At 36.7% G+C, this 18371-nt stretch overlaps 1 protein-coding gene and 1 long non-coding RNA gene across 2 annotated transcripts in view; one reads left to right on the top strand and one right to left on the bottom strand.

The window, feature by feature from the left end:
* Window positions 1–1270: 1270 nt before the first annotated feature.
* Window positions 1271–6738, top strand: LOC145994284 (uncharacterized). Its single transcript, XR_014442327.1, has 3 exons — window positions 1271–1336; window positions 2935–3005; window positions 6618–6738. It is a non-coding gene; the product is annotated as an uncharacterized LOC145994284 (long non-coding RNA).
* Window positions 6739–15197: 8459 nt separating this feature from the next.
* Window positions 15198–18371, bottom strand: part of LOC145993839 (uncharacterized) — a 42496-nt gene continuing 39322 nt past the window's right edge. The window contains exon 9 of the mRNA XM_083129676.1: window positions 15198–17008. Within this exon, the coding sequence (XP_082985802.1) occupies window positions 15891–17008 (1118 nt within the window). The 3' untranslated portion in view covers window positions 15198–15890. The remainder of the gene's footprint in view (window positions 17009–18371) is intronic.

An 18371-nucleotide genomic window follows, 5' to 3' on the forward strand; every position in this document is an offset into this window, starting at 1 on the left:
CCAAGTAGTATACGATAATTCCCGGGACTCCCCGATGGAGTAGTGTTAACGTCGTCGGCACATAGTGGTTCGGATCCCACTTTGAACCGTAGGCCCAGTCCCGATTACTCATACTGTGCATAAAGTGGACATAAAACACAAAATCAATGACGAGATGTAAATTATGGATGATCATTACGAACTATTCATGGCAACGGCGCATCCCTATTTTTCATTTGCATTATTTGCGCTTTGGGCGAGGGATCATATTTATATACCCATACTTGATTCATTGGAGTAATTATTATAATAACAATAATAGCAACAACATTCTTAGGGTATGCATTACCATAGGGGCAAATATTATTTTTCCGAAAATCTTCATCCGATTACATAGAATTACTTCAGCAACATTCAAACGAATATTCGCACAATTTGCTTTCGCTGTTGTAATAGTTTCGTGTAAGTCTATTTTCTTCATAATTAATCTGTTGCATACGGGTATCCTAGCGATGCGGACAAGCTGAACACAAACCTCCGAAGGACGACCTGCGAGTCCCGGGCGGCGTTAAACCAGTGGCCCATGTGCACACGAGAAAATCACACACACTCAAATTATGAATTATTTAAAATACATTAATGCTCTCCCCAAGTACCAAATAAGCTTTCAGACAAATCACAGCACTTCTACTGCTGTATGTAATAAATGTATTGTGAGTGAACATTAGGCGCCAACTTTGGGGGGAAAGGCACTTTCTGTCCCTCCAAAATTTACGTAGGACACATTCTATGTGCAGGGATGAACAAAAATATGGAAATACCACGACATCGGAATGGGTGATATTGACGCAATTTTTCCACTTGAAATCGGACGCGGCGCGACATTCTTTTGTTTTGCGCCGTGAGATAAAACTCTATCGGACTGGTACACTGTAAAAAATTGCCGTTACTTTACATTGATTACTCCGTAAAAGATACAGGTTATTCACCGTAGCTTCATTCTACAGAATTTTCCCCGTAAGTAAGAGAACGTTCAAGACAGTGAATCCAACTTCTCTTTCACAAATACTGTATGCAATAACAAATAAATGTATAAACACATTTCTTAAATGTTATAAAACATTTATCTGTGCCGTGAATAGTTATGATTGATCCTAAAACGTATAAACGGGTTAATAAATACGCTCTTAAAAGTTGCTACTCAAACTACAGTGGGTTGGCGCTACTGCTGTGATAGAAACAAATGCAACGCAATGTATGCCGAGAAGACGCCACTCGAGGCAAGGCATGGCGGCCATACTCTTTTAGAAGACAACAACCTCTAGTGTGTTCTGTGTTAGACTGTGAAATTATAAAAGTAAGTATTGAAGCCAAGGAGTGTAGTGTATAGAAATGAGTGTATTCAAAACCTTTGCAATTCGAACGTAAGATATACATATATTTTACAAGGAGGGAAGTGAAAAGTGCATGTGTAACTGAAAGTAATTTCTAATGCAGGAACACGAATCGTGAAATACAACGTCCCAACACCAGTTTAAATATTATCTCCATACAATAGAGCATATTTATTTTAGGCCATAATTTTAATATTTTTCGTGTTCATGATAAGGGGCTGCTTACTCTTGCAAGCAATGTTTTTTTTATTTGCCCGGAAGTGTCAGTATTTTATTGCAAAAGCAGTGTTCTAACGAGTTTTGCAACCTGTTCGCATTCAAAATTTGCATTACCCTTGTATTTTGTATGTTGGGAAGCAAAATATAAACGGGAGTGACTATTTTCACCAGGTGGGGAAGCTAGCTTTTGAGCTATTTCAACAGATTTTAAGCTGCATGTCAGAGTGTTTACCAAAATAACAAATCCAAAATTCTTGACCTTTTTTTCTTAGCATGTATTTAATCACCCCCTACTTAGGTATGGTTGGAAATTAAGAAAAGTATATATTTTTATTCAATGAAAAACTTAACAAGAGATTTAGACTTGCTTTCATTATTAATGCTTCAGACTTCATCCTGAATGGGGAATGGCCATATTACTTTAAAATATTTTTACAAACGTTGACGCATGTAATACAATATATAATACTTAACAAATCGAAAAAAAATTAACTACAACTCAAGGCAATTTTATATTTTCAATTTTATAAACACCAGTAGAGGTATATAACAATGTAAATTCACTGTAGTGTAAAAAATAGCAAAAATTCTTGACCACATGCATGATTTCTTGACTGGTAGACATTATGCATGTGCATCATCTACAATCTGGCCTGGCCTGCTAAATGGATGTGTGTATTATTTAATTGATGTGTATGAAGCTTACATTGGTGTTCATTTACTTTCATTGTTAGGTTAGGCAGGTCAGGTTTAGGGCTATTAGCATTAAAATTACTTCTGTAAATACTTACCAACATCTGATCATGTAATTTCTGGTCTTGAGCACTTTATGCTATTCTCTCTACCTGGTGACGCACCCATTTTTAATATAAAATAACTTCGTAGGAGTAAGTTCAGCAACACTGCCAATGAATGCAATAAAATAAGATAAAATACAATGTCATGGTATGATTCAGGTAATTACTTTTGCTGGTGCAAATACATATATGCTGTTCCTCAGCACCTGGTGAAAATAGTCGTGGCCAAATATAAATGGTGTTCACGTTGTTGTTTTAGTAGAATGTACCATATATTATTGGTAGACAATGGAATATTAATACGAGATTCATATTTTATCCTGCAAGAAAAATGTACATGTTAAGTGTAAAATGAGTGTTTTCATCCATGCTAGTACAGGATTCCGGTACTGTTTATTATTGGTAGCCGATGGATGTCAAGTCTTCCTCATATATGCCTACTCTAACTTTTCAATTTTATGATGAACCAAATTCAACTTATTGTCACTTTTAGCACTTCATTATGTTAGCTCACATTAAATAACATTTTTAAATCTTTATTTCAGTGAATATCACAAGCAGTCAGATCAAAAGGAAAGTACATAGTTAGACACCCAGTTGCAGATGTTGCTCAAATGTAAGTATAAATATTCTATCTAGTCAATACAGTAACAATTATGTGAATTTTTAAGAAGTTAACTGTCCATTTCATTTTAATCTTTTTTTCTGGTTGCCAGATAAGGGAGTTTCGTAGCCTTCTTCGGAGTGACTATTTTCACCAGGTGGTGAGGCTAGCTTTTGAGCTACTTTCACCAGATTTTAAACTGCATGTGCATGTTCTGCAACCTGACCTGGCCTGCTGCACGGATGTGTGTATTCTTTAATTGTTGGTGTGCATTTATTTTCGTGAAGGAGACAAGTACTTCTTTTCTGCACATCACAGAGTTGAAAATGCACCGCAAGGTGTTCTGATGTAGACTGGTCCTGCTAATATGTCACATACGTACGAAGGGGTATTACCTTCCTAAATGCTTTCATTGTTAGGTTAGGTTTGGTCAAGTTTAGGGTTTTTAGCATTAAAATTGCTTCGGTTTGGTAAATACTTTCCAACACCTGATCATGTAATTTCTGGTCTTCAGCATTTTCTGCTATTCTCACTACCTGGTGACTGGTAGTCACACCCATTTTTAATTTAATATAACTTCTTAGCAGTACGTCCAGCAATACTGCCAACGTATATAATAAAATAAGATAAAATGCAATGTTATGATTCAGGTAATTATTTTGCTAGCAAAAATAGCCCTAGGTGCTGTTTTCAGCACCTGGTGAAAATAGCCCTACATGCTAGTCTCACCATCCGGTGAAAATAGCCCTACATGCTATTCTCACCATCCGGTGAAAATAGCCCTACATGCTATTCTCACCATCCGGTGAAAATAGCCCTACATGCTATTCTCACCACCTGGTGAAAATAGTTGTAGCCATATTTTTCTGTCATGATTTTAGAGTTCAAATTAGTGGAATGGTCATCCATCCATCTGTAGTCGAGTGCATGGAAACTTGTACAATTTTCTATACCATAATGACATAGAATAGGAACGGGATATTAGAAAACCGTTGATGCACATTTAGTATGTTTTGTATATGTAGAATACTTGAAATTAAATCTTTGGAAGTTAACCTAATATTTGTGACTGTTTTGCCTGAGCTAGATAATTGCTTACATAATTTAAATAATTTCACTTAATTGTATGTTGGGTATCCCCGATGGTGTAGTGCTAATGCTCTGTCACTTTGTAATGGAGGGGTCCTGGGCTCAATCCATGGTGGAGGCACATTACACAGTGGTTGGAATGCCATTTGTAACTGTGGGTCCAGTTCCAATTGGTCTATCGGAGCATATGTTGTACGAAATGTATGTGAAGTGTATGTTTAAGATTCTCCCTTCCATTTTGACCATCACCTCTTTCCCCTTTGTGTCCTCTTAACTCCATTCTCTTGGGGAGAAGGGGATAGCTTTAATGTGCATTACAGGCTTTTTTTTTAAAAAATAAAGGTATCAATTATAAAATTTATGGTTTCTGAATTCCATGTTAATCTGCAACTCCTATTTTGCAATTGCTTATGCAAGTGAACAATAAGTGATGTGCATTGGTGCATGTGTGCTACTTTATTTTGGAGGGATATGTGCTTATTATTTTCTTGTCCCCTTCCTTGTACTCCACAACTTCATCACAGTTTTACGTGAAACTTTTTAATATGTAAGAAAAGCCGTTCATTACTATGAAAAAATCTAAAGTACTACAGTAGCAGTGTAATGGGGTGACCTTTTTAAAATGCATTAAAAAATATATACTCTCTCCACATACCATACCTTGGAAGTGCATGTAGGACATTTCATGAAAAGTGGTCCTACTCCATGTAAATAACGAAATGAATTAATCCAAAAAATATTAGTGTTTTCAATTGCATTAAAGTTTAAATGTTTGTGAATGCATATAATATCCATATTTCACAAACAAAAATTATTAGATCTGTGTATCCTATATGCTTCACAAACAAATGAAGTCGCATTTTGCTACATTATTGAAGGAACACATATACCAGATTTTTGATAATGCTTTTCATGCATTCAGGCTATGTCATCATACTCAAGTCTTTTCATTTGTTAAGACACACCACAAAGTAATTCTTAATTGTATGAAATCAGTTCATTATGAAAATTTTAATCCAATTGCATGTCTATAATCTTATTTTTGTGTGAAATGTCTCACAAGTAATGCTGGAATGCACCACGTATGCAGGCTGTGCCTGGATTAGGCTTTTATAATAGGCATGGGGATTTCAGGCCTCATGTGTGTGTTGTTATTTCTTGGATATCTGAAAGACTTTTTTCAGAGTGGCAAGCAAAACATATTTTCAACAAAAATATCTGCTTCTCAAAAACCACTGCTTCAGTTTGAAGTTCTTGTCTTCCTGCGATGACCATGTATCAGCCTTACATGTATGATTGTAATAATTAACACTGTGACTGAATTGAAATTATAGTGTGAAGTATAGTGGTGATTTAGGTTAGTATTCATTTTTCAGGTTGGTCGTGCTGTCCTCTTGCCTTTCTTCCCTCACCCCTTTCCATATGTCCATTGACCTCATTATTGGTTTTAATGAATTAATTAATTTTAAGTACTTTATTTTAGCAAAATATCTCTGTTCCCATTATTGAAGGGCTTACCCTCTTGTTTTGTGACACGTGGAAATAGCCATTGTTCTTACATTTGTATAGTTATATTATGATTTCATTGAAGCAGGAATACGTAAACTTTTCAAATGAACTCTTGTGTAAAAAATTATACATGTATCTAATTTATGAGAAGAAAAAAAATATTATAATTGATTTTCTAGACAATTTAGGAAGGGAGATGCCGGAGAGGTAATTCTTACCTTCTCAACAATTGATCTACAAAGTGGCATAATGTAAAGTGGGATCCATGAGTATTACCGTGCAAATTGTTCATGACTATTTTCATTAATTTTTCTCCTACATTCTTATGTGTTTTTAAGCAATGGATTTTTATGTATGCTGGTGTAGAAGTTGTCAACAGCTTGTTTTAAGTTTTCTTTTAATTCTTGAAGCTCTTATTGGGTCAAATAAAGTGCGCGAACATGGTGATGGACAATTTGCATGGTAATACTCATGGATCCCACTGTACAAGTGTAAGTTTAGGTTAGAGAATGTACCCCCTCCCCCCACTCTTTCCTGCACACTTCTGACAGCAATGCATGCAATTACCATGTTCTTTCAAATTCAATTTTTTTATTTGCCTGGGAGATGAGAGATAATGTGTTGCAACTCAGAATTGTCTGCGACTACATTTGTAACACTATACAAGAATTATTAGTACTGCACATCCCCTATTAAATGTTATAGCAGGGTTATTTTTTTATTTTGCTGTCCCTCCTCTCAAATCTATGTTCAAATGTAAAGTAATTATTTCACTTTGCAAGGGTAATGCACTGAGTTTCATATTTCAAATTTTCTTCCCCATCACTCTCTAGATTTGTGTCTGCATTTTCCAGTTTCTTCAGTTTAAAAGAAATGGAAGCAATTTGCATGTAATGTTAACATTTTGTTGTTTGCTTTGTCCTCATAAGCTAAATTTAGGGAATTTAGGAATTTACTGCACTTTTTGCAAAAAATATACTTCTTGTGTGCATCTTTGTTTATTTTATGATCATCTTATAATTTCAGGTGGTAACTGAGGCAAAGAACCCATCACTCAGCAAAGAACAACTTTCCAGGCTAATATGAAGGATGCATATAACAATGGAATTTGTCAATATCATTTGAAATAAAGATTGCTTATTCTACAGGATCCATTATTTTTAATTAATATATATCCCAACAATAAAAATCACCATTTAGATATCCAGCAAACGTAGTGAAGTGAGAACAGTTAACCATTAAGCCACACAATAGCCTACTTTTTACCAATTTCTAATTTGGCTTAATGATTACCTGCTCTAACTTCAGGAGGTCCAGTTTGCTGTGTTTTCAATTGCTGATTACATTTGATTAATAACATAAATTTGCTACATTAACACTGGAAATCAATCTAAACCAACAATATTAAGGAATAACTGTGTGTCTGATGGTGTATTTGTGTGTCTATTTTTTTTTCTTTTTCATATTTCCAGTCCTATTTTTCACTGCTATGTAAACACTGGTAAGCATGAAACTTACACTCCTATGTTTCAATCAATAATAACAATAATGAAACTTATGCCCTGTAGTAGCAGCTATGTGCTTGGTGGAAGCATGATATATCATGCTATTCATTTTAAAACACGAGATGAACACTAAAATAGTGGTATGTTATTCGAGTATAAATTCTTTCATTTCTTTGCTTGTGTTTTAAAACTGAATATTATGCATTATGCTTTCAGGAAGCATGTATCTGCTGCTTTGATGTGTGAGTAGTCTCGGTGCTGAAAAAGTTATCTACAGTGTTCATATTTTGTTAATAGTTTAACTGTATGGTTAATCTGTGTAGATTTAAGGGAGTGTTCTGAAGTGAGAATGACTCAAACAGGCTCTGATTTACACTTACTACTAGAAAAGTAAAATCCCCACTGCCCACAGGTTTCAATATTTCCTACCATGGATACTAGTGAATGTACATTGCAGGTTTACAAGTAAGTATTATATATTGTGATTTATTATATTTTTTTGCAAAAAATTATTATACAAAAGCTTAGCTAATGTATTTCAATGGCTTAAATTTATAATGTCAAAGTGATTTTAGTCACCATGAACATGTAACCTTTATAAATTCAATACATTGTGGAAAATAACACAGAATATAGTTTTAAGCCATTAAAAGTATGTTACTGTTAATATTGTTACAATGAAAAAAGAAGAAAAGCAAAGTACTGACTGTTGCTATCACAGGAAATTTTCTGTAAAATTACGGTGAAATTATAGCATCCTTCACTGTTGCTATCACGGGAAATTTTCTGTATTCGTACGGTGAAATAACAGTATCACTTACAGTACTTGAACCGTAACTGGAACGGTGTAATTTCTGTAATATTACGGTGCAATTTTGTACATAATTACGGTGAAACCACTGTAATTTTACGGTGACGCCACTGGCGCCCGAGCTGCCGGTGAGGTCACCGTAAAATTACGGCTTTTTTTTTACAGTGTAGGAGTCGACAGTTTCACTGTAGATAGCGTGCAGTGCAGTTGATACCGACTCATGTCGTAGCTGACCGTGTTTCAAAGAGGGTAAATTGTTGGTGTCCGTCTTTCAGGCGCCTCTGTTACCACAGTACAGTAGCCATGTTATTTGGCGTCCCGAGAGGGACTCTATCCAAGATCATCATGACATAATAGTGTGTCCGGAAAGACATCATCAGATAAACACCTGCGTGGACGAAAACGTACACTGCGTGACACGAGACAGACGGACAACTGACAAGGATTGTGACAAAGTTTTCCATGAAGAATGGTGCAAGATCCCATTATCCACCATCCAAGACTTGTATTTGTTTATTCATCGGAGACTACAGGCCGTTTTGGAAGCTGAAGGCGATCCTGTACCTTATTAGCTACAGTATTCCGGCTTTTCTTCGCAGGTTTTTTCATATTTTTGTCCATCCCCTGTATATGTACATGTATAAAGTATTGTTTATGCCGATCTTGCCCCCAAAAATGTATCTTAGGTTGGCGCCTCTGATTGTGAATGACATCTAAAAAGCTATACACAAACAATATCACTCTTCTATTTCTTGATATTCCCAAAGTGCCTAGTGAACCACCAGCTGCTTAGGACCGAACTCAGAGCATCGGCGTTAAAGACACAGCCCTTGACTGGTTCGCGTCCTATTTGTTCGACAGAAACCAAAGCGTAGAGAACTAATAGGCAAAATCGTCGAGTCCTTTATGTCAGTTTTTCTTCAACCGCCGGGAGAGATTCTTCTGAAGTTTGAGAATTGTAGCCCAAGCTTGTAACAACCTGATAAGATGGCCTTTCGTTCAGATTTCGAGTTCCACTGCGATAACAGGGAATGCTTTCGTGACAGTAGCGGTAATGGATCAAACGCTCTAACAAGGGGGCGCGTTTGGAGGTTGACGGATAAGCTGATTGATTGCCATTTTTGGTGTCCGAAATAAAATAAAAAATTAATCAGAAAATATCCACATTAATAGGGTCTATACAATTTGTTAATGAAAATTGATGCGCCAACTAAATTGATATGGAAATGGAAGATGCCAATGAAAATCAGCACTTACCAAATTAATTTAATAATATTGACCAGAAGAAACGAAAAGATTCCATTAGATGCAGCCGCTATCAACTAATTTAAACCAAAATTTAAATTTATCAACAAACCTAGACATAATCGAACTAATATTTTCTATGATTGATTGATTGATTGATTGATTTGTTGTTTTAAGTCCACTTTATGCACAGTAAGGCTAATCGGCCTGGACCTACAGTTTAAAGTGGGATCCGAACCACTATGTCTCCCCACCGGGTATCGAACCCGGGACCCCTTGATTACAAAGCGACAACGAATATTCTATATGATTATGCCATAATTAATTTATTATTATTATATTTCAAGGGTACACATTAATTTAAGTATAAAGTTTAAAAATAGAAAGGTATTTACAAGTACAATTGATAGGATCTGCGCCTCCACTTAAAAAAGACGAATTAACCGGGTCGCGGGTACACGAAGGTTGAGACCACTGCTCTATGTGGATGAAAATGCTCACTGTTCAGTGCTGTTCCAGAAGGCAGTATTCTACGGCATCTCCTTTTCACGAAATATATGGATACGAGCAAATACTTATTGTACACCTAGTGCAATAACTATTAATTGTATATAATCAATCCACTGTCTAGTACTTTTAACCCTTAGCCTATCACCACTTAAAAACACTGTTGATTGGGAAAACTGTCAGAGGAAGCTTGCTACCAGTGAGTGTGGTCAACACTTAAACCACATAGAACTGATAAATACCTTGAGCAATTAAGATTACATAGTGATACGGAAGAAACACTAGGTTTGTACATTTGGTGAATAGTCGTTGCACTTTTGTTTATCTCTTGTGTGCAGCTTTACTCCCTTGAAGAGTACATTTGTAATAGCTCTAATCTACAGATTTGTTCTATTTAGCTAATTAATCGAAAACATTTTATATCTCTCTGTAGTGTACCTTATGGAGATTTCACACCAAAGTGGAAAGTGACACTTGTTGGTTGAGGATTTCATAAATTGAACGCAAGCTTGTGAGGCTTGTCATTTTGGTCTGAAGACTGCCTCAGACTAGAACATGCATTTCATTACTGATTAAAATGGAAAAAATAAGAAACAGTTTTCACTTTTTGCTGTTTCAAAGAATCTTACTTTGTTGTCAAATCAACTTGTCGTTAATAATTATTACTTAATACTTATGTTTCGTGATTTCCTCTTTTCCCAGGTTTTACAGTGACTTCATATGATGCCACCTAAGCAACTAATTATAGAATCACTGATTTTGGTACTGTACTTTCTTGGGGGCAAATTGCATATGACGACATTTGCAGATAAACATTCAATTGAGATATTAACATTAAATAATGAGGACGTACCAAGTGTTAAGTGCATCCATGTCTTAAGTGGTGATAATTATTTACTTCATGACATTGCCAGTAGAAGTGTTAGCAAGTTATATTTGCTGCCAACTGTTAAAATCAGAATCAGTGATTTTCAACTCGCCATTACCGCAAATGAACAATTGCTTGAATCTTGTGAGTTTGGTGTATGGGTGATAGAAGATATGATGCACCTTCAAAAGATTCTCATTCTTACTAAAAAGACTAAGTATCCGACTGAATTTATAGTGATGATTGTGAATCATAGTCCTGACTGTTACGAAGCCTTGAATGAATTTCACTTCAACAAATTCTTTCATATCTTAGCCATCCAATGTACAGAATTGTCTACCATGCATAACTTATTTAAGAATATGTTATTTTTACACAGGAAAAATGAACAAATCAGCGAATCTGTGTTGATTTTGAAAGGAACATACTCGCTGATAAACAAATCTAAAACATTACTTGTCAGTTCTTTCCACCAACCCCCATATGTACATTTACCACTGGGAAGCACTACAAGTGATGGTTGCAATGACGAAAGCACATGTAGTGGGATTGAACTCCAGATATTCCGAGAAATCTGCAACAAGCTGAATTTATCTTGGAGTCTGACACAACCTCAGGATGGACAACGTTGGGGCACAGCAGAGAAGAACAGAACCATAACGGGTGTTAGAGGAGATCTATTTTACAGAAGAGCTGATGTTGGAATATGTTCACTGTTTGTCAATTACATCACTTTTCAGATACTAGACCTTACTGTTCCTTGGACTACGGTCACTGCAACGTTCTTAACACCAAAGCCACCTTCGCTAGCACATTGGTATATACTATGTTTTCCATTCAGTGCTGATGTGTGGTTTTATCTTATCTTGAGCATTATGATCTGGTGTGCGTTTGCATGTACTACAGCATATGCTCACAATAGATATCTTACGTTCAACCATAGTTCCGATAAGAGTATATCGTACTGGTTAACAGAAGCTGTGAGATCACTAACGCTATTTGGTTTATCTAATCTACCAAGAGCGGAAGTTACGCGTGTACTGGTCATATCATTGTCAACGTTTTGCTTGATCGTAAACACAGCTTACACTAGTCAGTTGTTAACAAATATGATAGCACCACCATTCACAAATCCTATCAACTTCTTGGATGATCTCTTCAGTAGCAATTTTTTCTGGCGGGGTTGGAGCTCGCATATGCAAATCAAATATGTTTTACTCACTTCGAGCAACCCTAAAGCTAAGGTGTTCGCAGAGAGGTACCAACCAGAGATGGATTACAGTAAGATACAATCATACATTCAAAGAGGAGAATATGTTACCCCATGCTTTATTCTTGCAAAAACTCGTGTGAACACCCTTCCTGCCATACAAGATGATGACATGAAGCTGTTGAACATAATGGAGGAGGTCCTTGTATCCTTTCCTGTAGGATTAGGCTTACAGAAAGGTTCACGTTATAAAGAACATTTTGACAAGATAATTCAAGGCCTCTCAGAAGGAGGAATCATAAACATAATTCAGGAAAATGTTTTCACAAGATTGAATTTGAAAAATGTTCAGAATTTCTTTGGGCAAGAAAAAAGCCCCAAGACAGTTGCAATGACGCTATCGAACGTACAGTCAGCACTTTTTCTGCTTATATATGGTTGTTGTCTTTCTATTTGTATTTTTGTCTTGGAGATGTTAAAACCTATTAGCAGATCTTTAAACTATTTTATAACAAGAAAGAGATGATTGCTTAGTGCAAGCTGTAGTTCAGCCACTGAATAAACTTTAATATGATAATTGGAGTAGTGATTCATTGGCATAAGTGGCATCATAGGAGTGCAAATGTGTGCTTGGACACCCCCTGCTTTGAGTCCCGCACCACAAATTCCCCCACAGCTGCAATATATGATAAATTATGAAAAAGTTTACATAATACATTCCAAGACAGTACTCACAACCCAGAACATTCAGTGATGAGATCGTGAGATGGTCGCTAACGTCTTAAGTCACTGAGGCAGTTAATAAGGTATGCTTCATAATACGAACACATATTCACAACTGTGTATAGTGGCACTTGTGGAGGTAAGCGAGCTTCCTGCTTGCACACAGCACAAACATGATCAGCGATGCCAACTGCTCAACACATCAAAACCGTACTCATGTGAAATGGACAGGCTCTTTTCTTTATCCTAGACCACATAGAAATATTCTAGTGGTAGATTGAAGGATTAAAGGTGTTATTGAGCTTGAATACCACAAGGCAATCCACTATATTATCACACTTGTAAGAAAAGAAATCAAACAACGTTCAAATCGCAGAGTATGGTTTGATAATTTTGAACACTTTTGTTTTCTTTGCTGATTGTTGCAGTTTAAGTTTCTGTGCAGGTCGACAATTGTTTATTAGTCTCAAGCCCATAGCAAGAGGTAGGCTAGGAAGGGTTGAAGCCTAGGGTGCCATGCAAAGAAGGCACCATTTAAAGCTTTTTTTAAAGACGACAAAGTCAATGTGCAACGGAGAAATTTACACTTGGCAGAGGTAAGGGAAAAAGGAAAACATAAATGGAACTTCTCGACCTTTGTTCCTATTGAAGATTTTCAAGTGATGAAGTGACCCCTAGATACTTCCTTTGAGAAATCACCACATGAAAATTTTATTATTTTAATTATTATTCTTAACCTTTCTTGCTTATATTGTGGTAACACAATACTGTTTCCCAAAGTAGTAGTATTAGTACGTTTTCAAAGATGTTCTTCAGATGCTAAAACATAACTGAAATATTATTAACTAGTCTAAACTTTCCTAAAATCAGAAATGCAAACTACGAGGTGCATGTCAAAAAAAAAGGGCCGATAATTTTTTACATGAGGGTTGGCAACACTGATGAAGTTGAGCATGCCCTAGTATTCTGTGCTTGCAACAGAGATAGAATCTTCAGAGTGGGGTTGCATACGTGCGAGTAGCAGTAAGGTGATATGGCTGCCGTAATACAAAATCCCGCCAAATGTGAAGTGAGATCTGTCATACAATTTCTGAACGCCAAATGACAGAATGCAGCTGACATCCATCGGGAATTGTGTGCCATTTATGGACCGACAGTGATGAGTGAAGGGAAGGTCAGGCAATGGTGCAGAGAGTTTCAGGAAGGGCGTTCAAATATCCATGATGATGAGCATAGAGGAAGGCCAAGTGTTCAGACGGACGATCTGGTGGAACGTGTTAACGAGAAAGTACGTTCCAATTGCCAGTTCACAATATCTGAACTCACCAAAGAGTTTCCAGAAGTGTCTGCGAAAACAGTGCATCGAATTGTGAATGACAACCTGGGGTATCACAAACTGTATGCGAGGTAGGTACCAAAAATGTTGACAAACGCTCACAAAGAGCAAAGAAGGACAGCTGCACATGAATTTTTGGCCTGCTGGGGGGAGGATGGGGATGACCTCTTTTCGCACATAGTGACGGGGGATGAAACGTGGATATCGTACCCCACTGGGGATTCGAAACAGCAGTCAATGCAATGACGGCACTCCGGTTCTCCTAAAGCAAAGAAATTCAAACAAACACCATCAGTTCACAAAATCATGGCAACCGTGTTTTGGGACCAAAAGGGTGTGATTTTTGTGGAATTCTTGGAACCAGGATGAACAATTACAGCAGAGGTGTATTGCGAAACACTGAATAATCTGCGACGTGCCATCCAAAATCGGCAGAGAGGAATGCTACGCTCTGGAATTTTTCTGATCCATGACAACGCCCGCCCACACACAGCTGCTTGTACTGTTGAGACGATTCAAAGATTTCGATGGGAACTATTCAATCATCCCCCTTACAGTCCCAACCTTGCCCACAGCAATTTCTTTTTTTTTCTTCTTCACCTGAAAAAGTGGCTTGCATCGAAGCGTTTCAATGACAGTGACGTGCTCAAGACATCAGTTCTAGACTGACTGCACTCTCAGGCGGCAGATTTTTACGCAGAGGGTATACGGTAGCTTGTGCCACGCTATCAGAAATGTCTGGAAGTTAATGGTGACTACGTCGAAAAATAGCCAAGGTATATATACTTGTTTACGAATCACAATAAATTTCTTCTCTATCATTTTCTTGTTTTTTAAAAAATATCGGTCCTTTTTTTGACATGTACTAATCTCTAAATATAATCCATATTATTTTTAATGGGTTTTTTCTTTGTTTACTAATTTCAAAATTTGTACGATGAAAATATCAGAAACCATGGCAGAAGAAGAGAACACGAAGGATGAACATAAAATGCTGGTGCTTGGTTGTGTGGGGTGGAGGGCACCAAATCACAATCCTGCCTAGGGTGCCAAACTATCTAGCTACAGGGCTGATTAGTTTTACAGAGATTTCAGATCAAAGCAACATCTAGAAATTTCACACTGAAACAGCAAGCAACAAGTGACACATGCCTCCTCAGTATAAAGCAAATATTCACTGCGCATGTGCAAACAGATCGAGGCGACATGAGGCATGGTATTGAGTACATGCTAAAATTACATGGCAAATAAACATGAAATACGGTAATCAAATCATTTATTTACATTTTTCCTGACCATGTTATCTTTACAATAAATGCAAACAAGTTCATATCACATGCTCTACCACATACACCCATCCACCTACTCTATACACATATAAAATGTTTTTTTTTTTAAAAAAAAAAAAACAAGTTTAAAGGATTATCCTAATATTCCTCAAAATTGTTCTATGCTAAGTGGCAGTTTAACATAATTCAATGATGTTTAAAAATATTTAAATAATTTATTTTTACTATTAGGAGGATCCTACTGAATTCACATAATCCTCTGTTAAGATCCTATGTTTAACCCATAAACAGTATAATTGCATATAATGGATACAGAAACAATGAAAATGAAAAGCAGAGAACAATAATCTGGCAAGAAAGTTCATTGCATAAAGTATTACGTAGCAATTGAAATATAAATACAATTCCCAGAAGTTGAATGTTCAAAAACTTCAAATGCAAATCACCAAGAGAAAAAGTGAGAAATTCATGTTTAGAAATATGTGCAATTTCAACAATTATGTTTGAATATACTTATTATTAAAAATCTATATTTAAATAATAAATAAGGTTTTCTAAGGGTTAAAAACACAATATGTTTTTGGTTTGTTAAGTTAATTTGCAACATGTTCTAAAACATTAAAAATCAACATTATTTTGGTAAACTTAAGTTTTGTACAATAGTATTCCAGTTACATTATATGTAGTAGTTTTGAAACTCTCCAGTTTCATGTCAATTCTTTATTGTCTATAAATTACTAGATATGGCACTTAAGACTTTAATATGTCTGCTGAACAGTTGAAAGTTCTTAAACCTTTACAAACACTATGATGCACCATTTTGACTTCGCTTTCTACTATCAAGTTCATTTGTATGGTGTGTGTCGGATGTGAGGGTACTCGCATGTGAAGCTAATGATACATCACTAATGCTAAGATCTTGGATGTTATCCCTACTCATCTTCAAGAGCTTTTCAATAGACTGTGCAACAATCCACTTCTGAAGCAATTCGATGCTGGGATTTGAATGTATTTGTCCCAACTTTTTGGATGTTTCTTCGGTTGTTCCTGTAAATTCTTCAGTTCTTTTGCTGGAGCTGCTACGATCTCTTCGCTGCTTCGAAATTGTTTGGGCCAACACGTCTATATTCTTCCGATCGCCTGGGAGTACAGAATTGGGTAGGTTCAAGTACTCCGTGCTGTCTGATGATTGGCTCTCTTCTCTCCTTTCCTGTTGCTTTGGAGGTGACCATACAATCCACTCGTCTTCCTCTTTGACTGGTGCAGCTTTTGGTTTTCTGCTCTTCACTTTTGATCTATGAGAGCTTATTAACTTACTCTCATCTTTAGAAATCAAATCATCCTTGTCGAGCACTTTAACAGTTACTGTAAGTTCGTCAGTGACATCACTCATGGTACCATTAATGGATAAATTCTCAACACCTTCACTTTCCGAAGCATATGTGCTCGTACCACGGTCCACGGTCCTTCCTGGATGTACGTGTTGATCTTCGCTCAAATTCCATAAAATACTTTTGGTTGGGGCAGCAGTTTTTGGACCGTAAATTACCATAGTCTTTGGTGAAGGATGACTTACGCTTGCACCATGCCTGTGCCTCGCTGAATCTTTAGGGCTCTCATCAATTCTACGTTTTACTAACGTCTCATCATCATCGTGGGCTCGATTTTCGTCAGCACTTGCAGAACTGACTTCCATCCTAACTGCTTGACGATGAGTGTTTATTTGTCTTATAAGTTGGTTCACTGATGACTTACTCAAGTCGCTCTGTGTTTGAACACCACTTTCAACAGTTGCTACATTATGAGAAGTACCAGCAGCTGATCTGTCTTTCAGAGCAACCTCAGCTGACCTACTGCCAACATTCAACAATGCACTATCACTTCTCTCCAAGGATTCGTCTTCTATATCACAGGTACAAATACCTGAAAAATTCACCATTTCATTAATATACCCATGAAATATGGTTACGCATCCGCATACCTGTTTATTGAATTTAATTAATTTCAGTCACCATTGTCACTAACCACATCGAAACTTGTAGACAGTGGTCACCGAAATTAATTGAATTAAACAAACAGATATGCGGATACGTAAGCACATTTCATGTCTATATTAATATCTTACTGCATCTGAAGTCCTGTAACATGAATTACCATTTTATTAAAAATTATAATGCACACATACTAAATGGAGTACAATGATCACAGAATTTTGTTGAGAAATGGGAAAATTATTACAGATAAAAGTTCCACACCGTGGCCCTGCAGTCTAAGGTATTATGCATTGGGCTCCGGATACGGGACGAGTGCAGGTTCAGGTCTCCTGCAGGAAACGTAACAACTTTTCTCTTCAGATTTCGGCCTGTGTATGGGACTGGTGGCCACTCACCATTGTGAGGTCATTGGGGACAAATGAGTAGTGTAACCCGGTCATGAAAACCTACAACAACAATTGAGGGTTCGTCGTGCTGACCACATGTCACCCCATAACTGGTTCTATGATCTCCCACCTAGAGTGAGAGAATGACTAGGATCAGGTAGATGTGAGACTGGCAGTCGGTAGGTAGGCCCGGGCCCTCAATGGGCTGTTGCACCGCAGGTTATTATTACAGATAACATACAGTTTTTACTTATGTGTGGCTTACAAGTAGAACTCGGATTTTAGGTTTTTAACCTAATTTTTTCCATTATAGGTATGTAAGAAATAAGTTATGTCAGTATTTCGTTAAAAAATGCAACAACTCATGAAGTTTTATAGTGCCTAAAAAACTTATTTTGCTTGTTAGAACCTATTTTAGATTTATGCACCTAAATCAAGCCTTTTTTTAGGTTTCTATATATTCTTTTTTAGGTTTTACAGAATTTTTATGTCACACAGAGGCATTTGCTTTGTTTGGTCAAGTAAAAATTCAATAACGAACGTGTTTGAAATGCACTCTCTGTCAATTTCCCTTCCTCCAAGTCCATGGTGATTTTTCAAAGCTGTAAACAAAGCAAAATGTCTGGTGCCACTGTTACCTGTACCAGAGAGAGAAGCCTGTACAATCCAAAGTGGTATGATCTGTGTGGTCTTGCTCACTTTCGCATCACTTTGGTGCTTTGTGGCATTCACGCCTTGCAAACTAACATTTCAACATTGAAGTTAGCACCACTATGATCCTCATAGACAAAATTGCCGATTTTGACTGTGGATAACATGAAAAAGGATTGTTGGGAAGAGTGAATTTTAATAGCAAATTTCCAATGGTAAGTTCTGCCATCACCATAGAGTTAGGCAACGCACATA

The sequence above is a fragment of the Lepisma saccharinum genome, chromosome 10 (genome assembly GCF_977018435.1).
Source record: "Lepisma saccharinum chromosome 10, izLepSacc3.1, whole genome shotgun sequence".
NCBI classification, from domain to species: Eukaryota; Metazoa; Arthropoda; class Insecta; order Zygentoma; family Lepismatidae; genus Lepisma; species Lepisma saccharinum.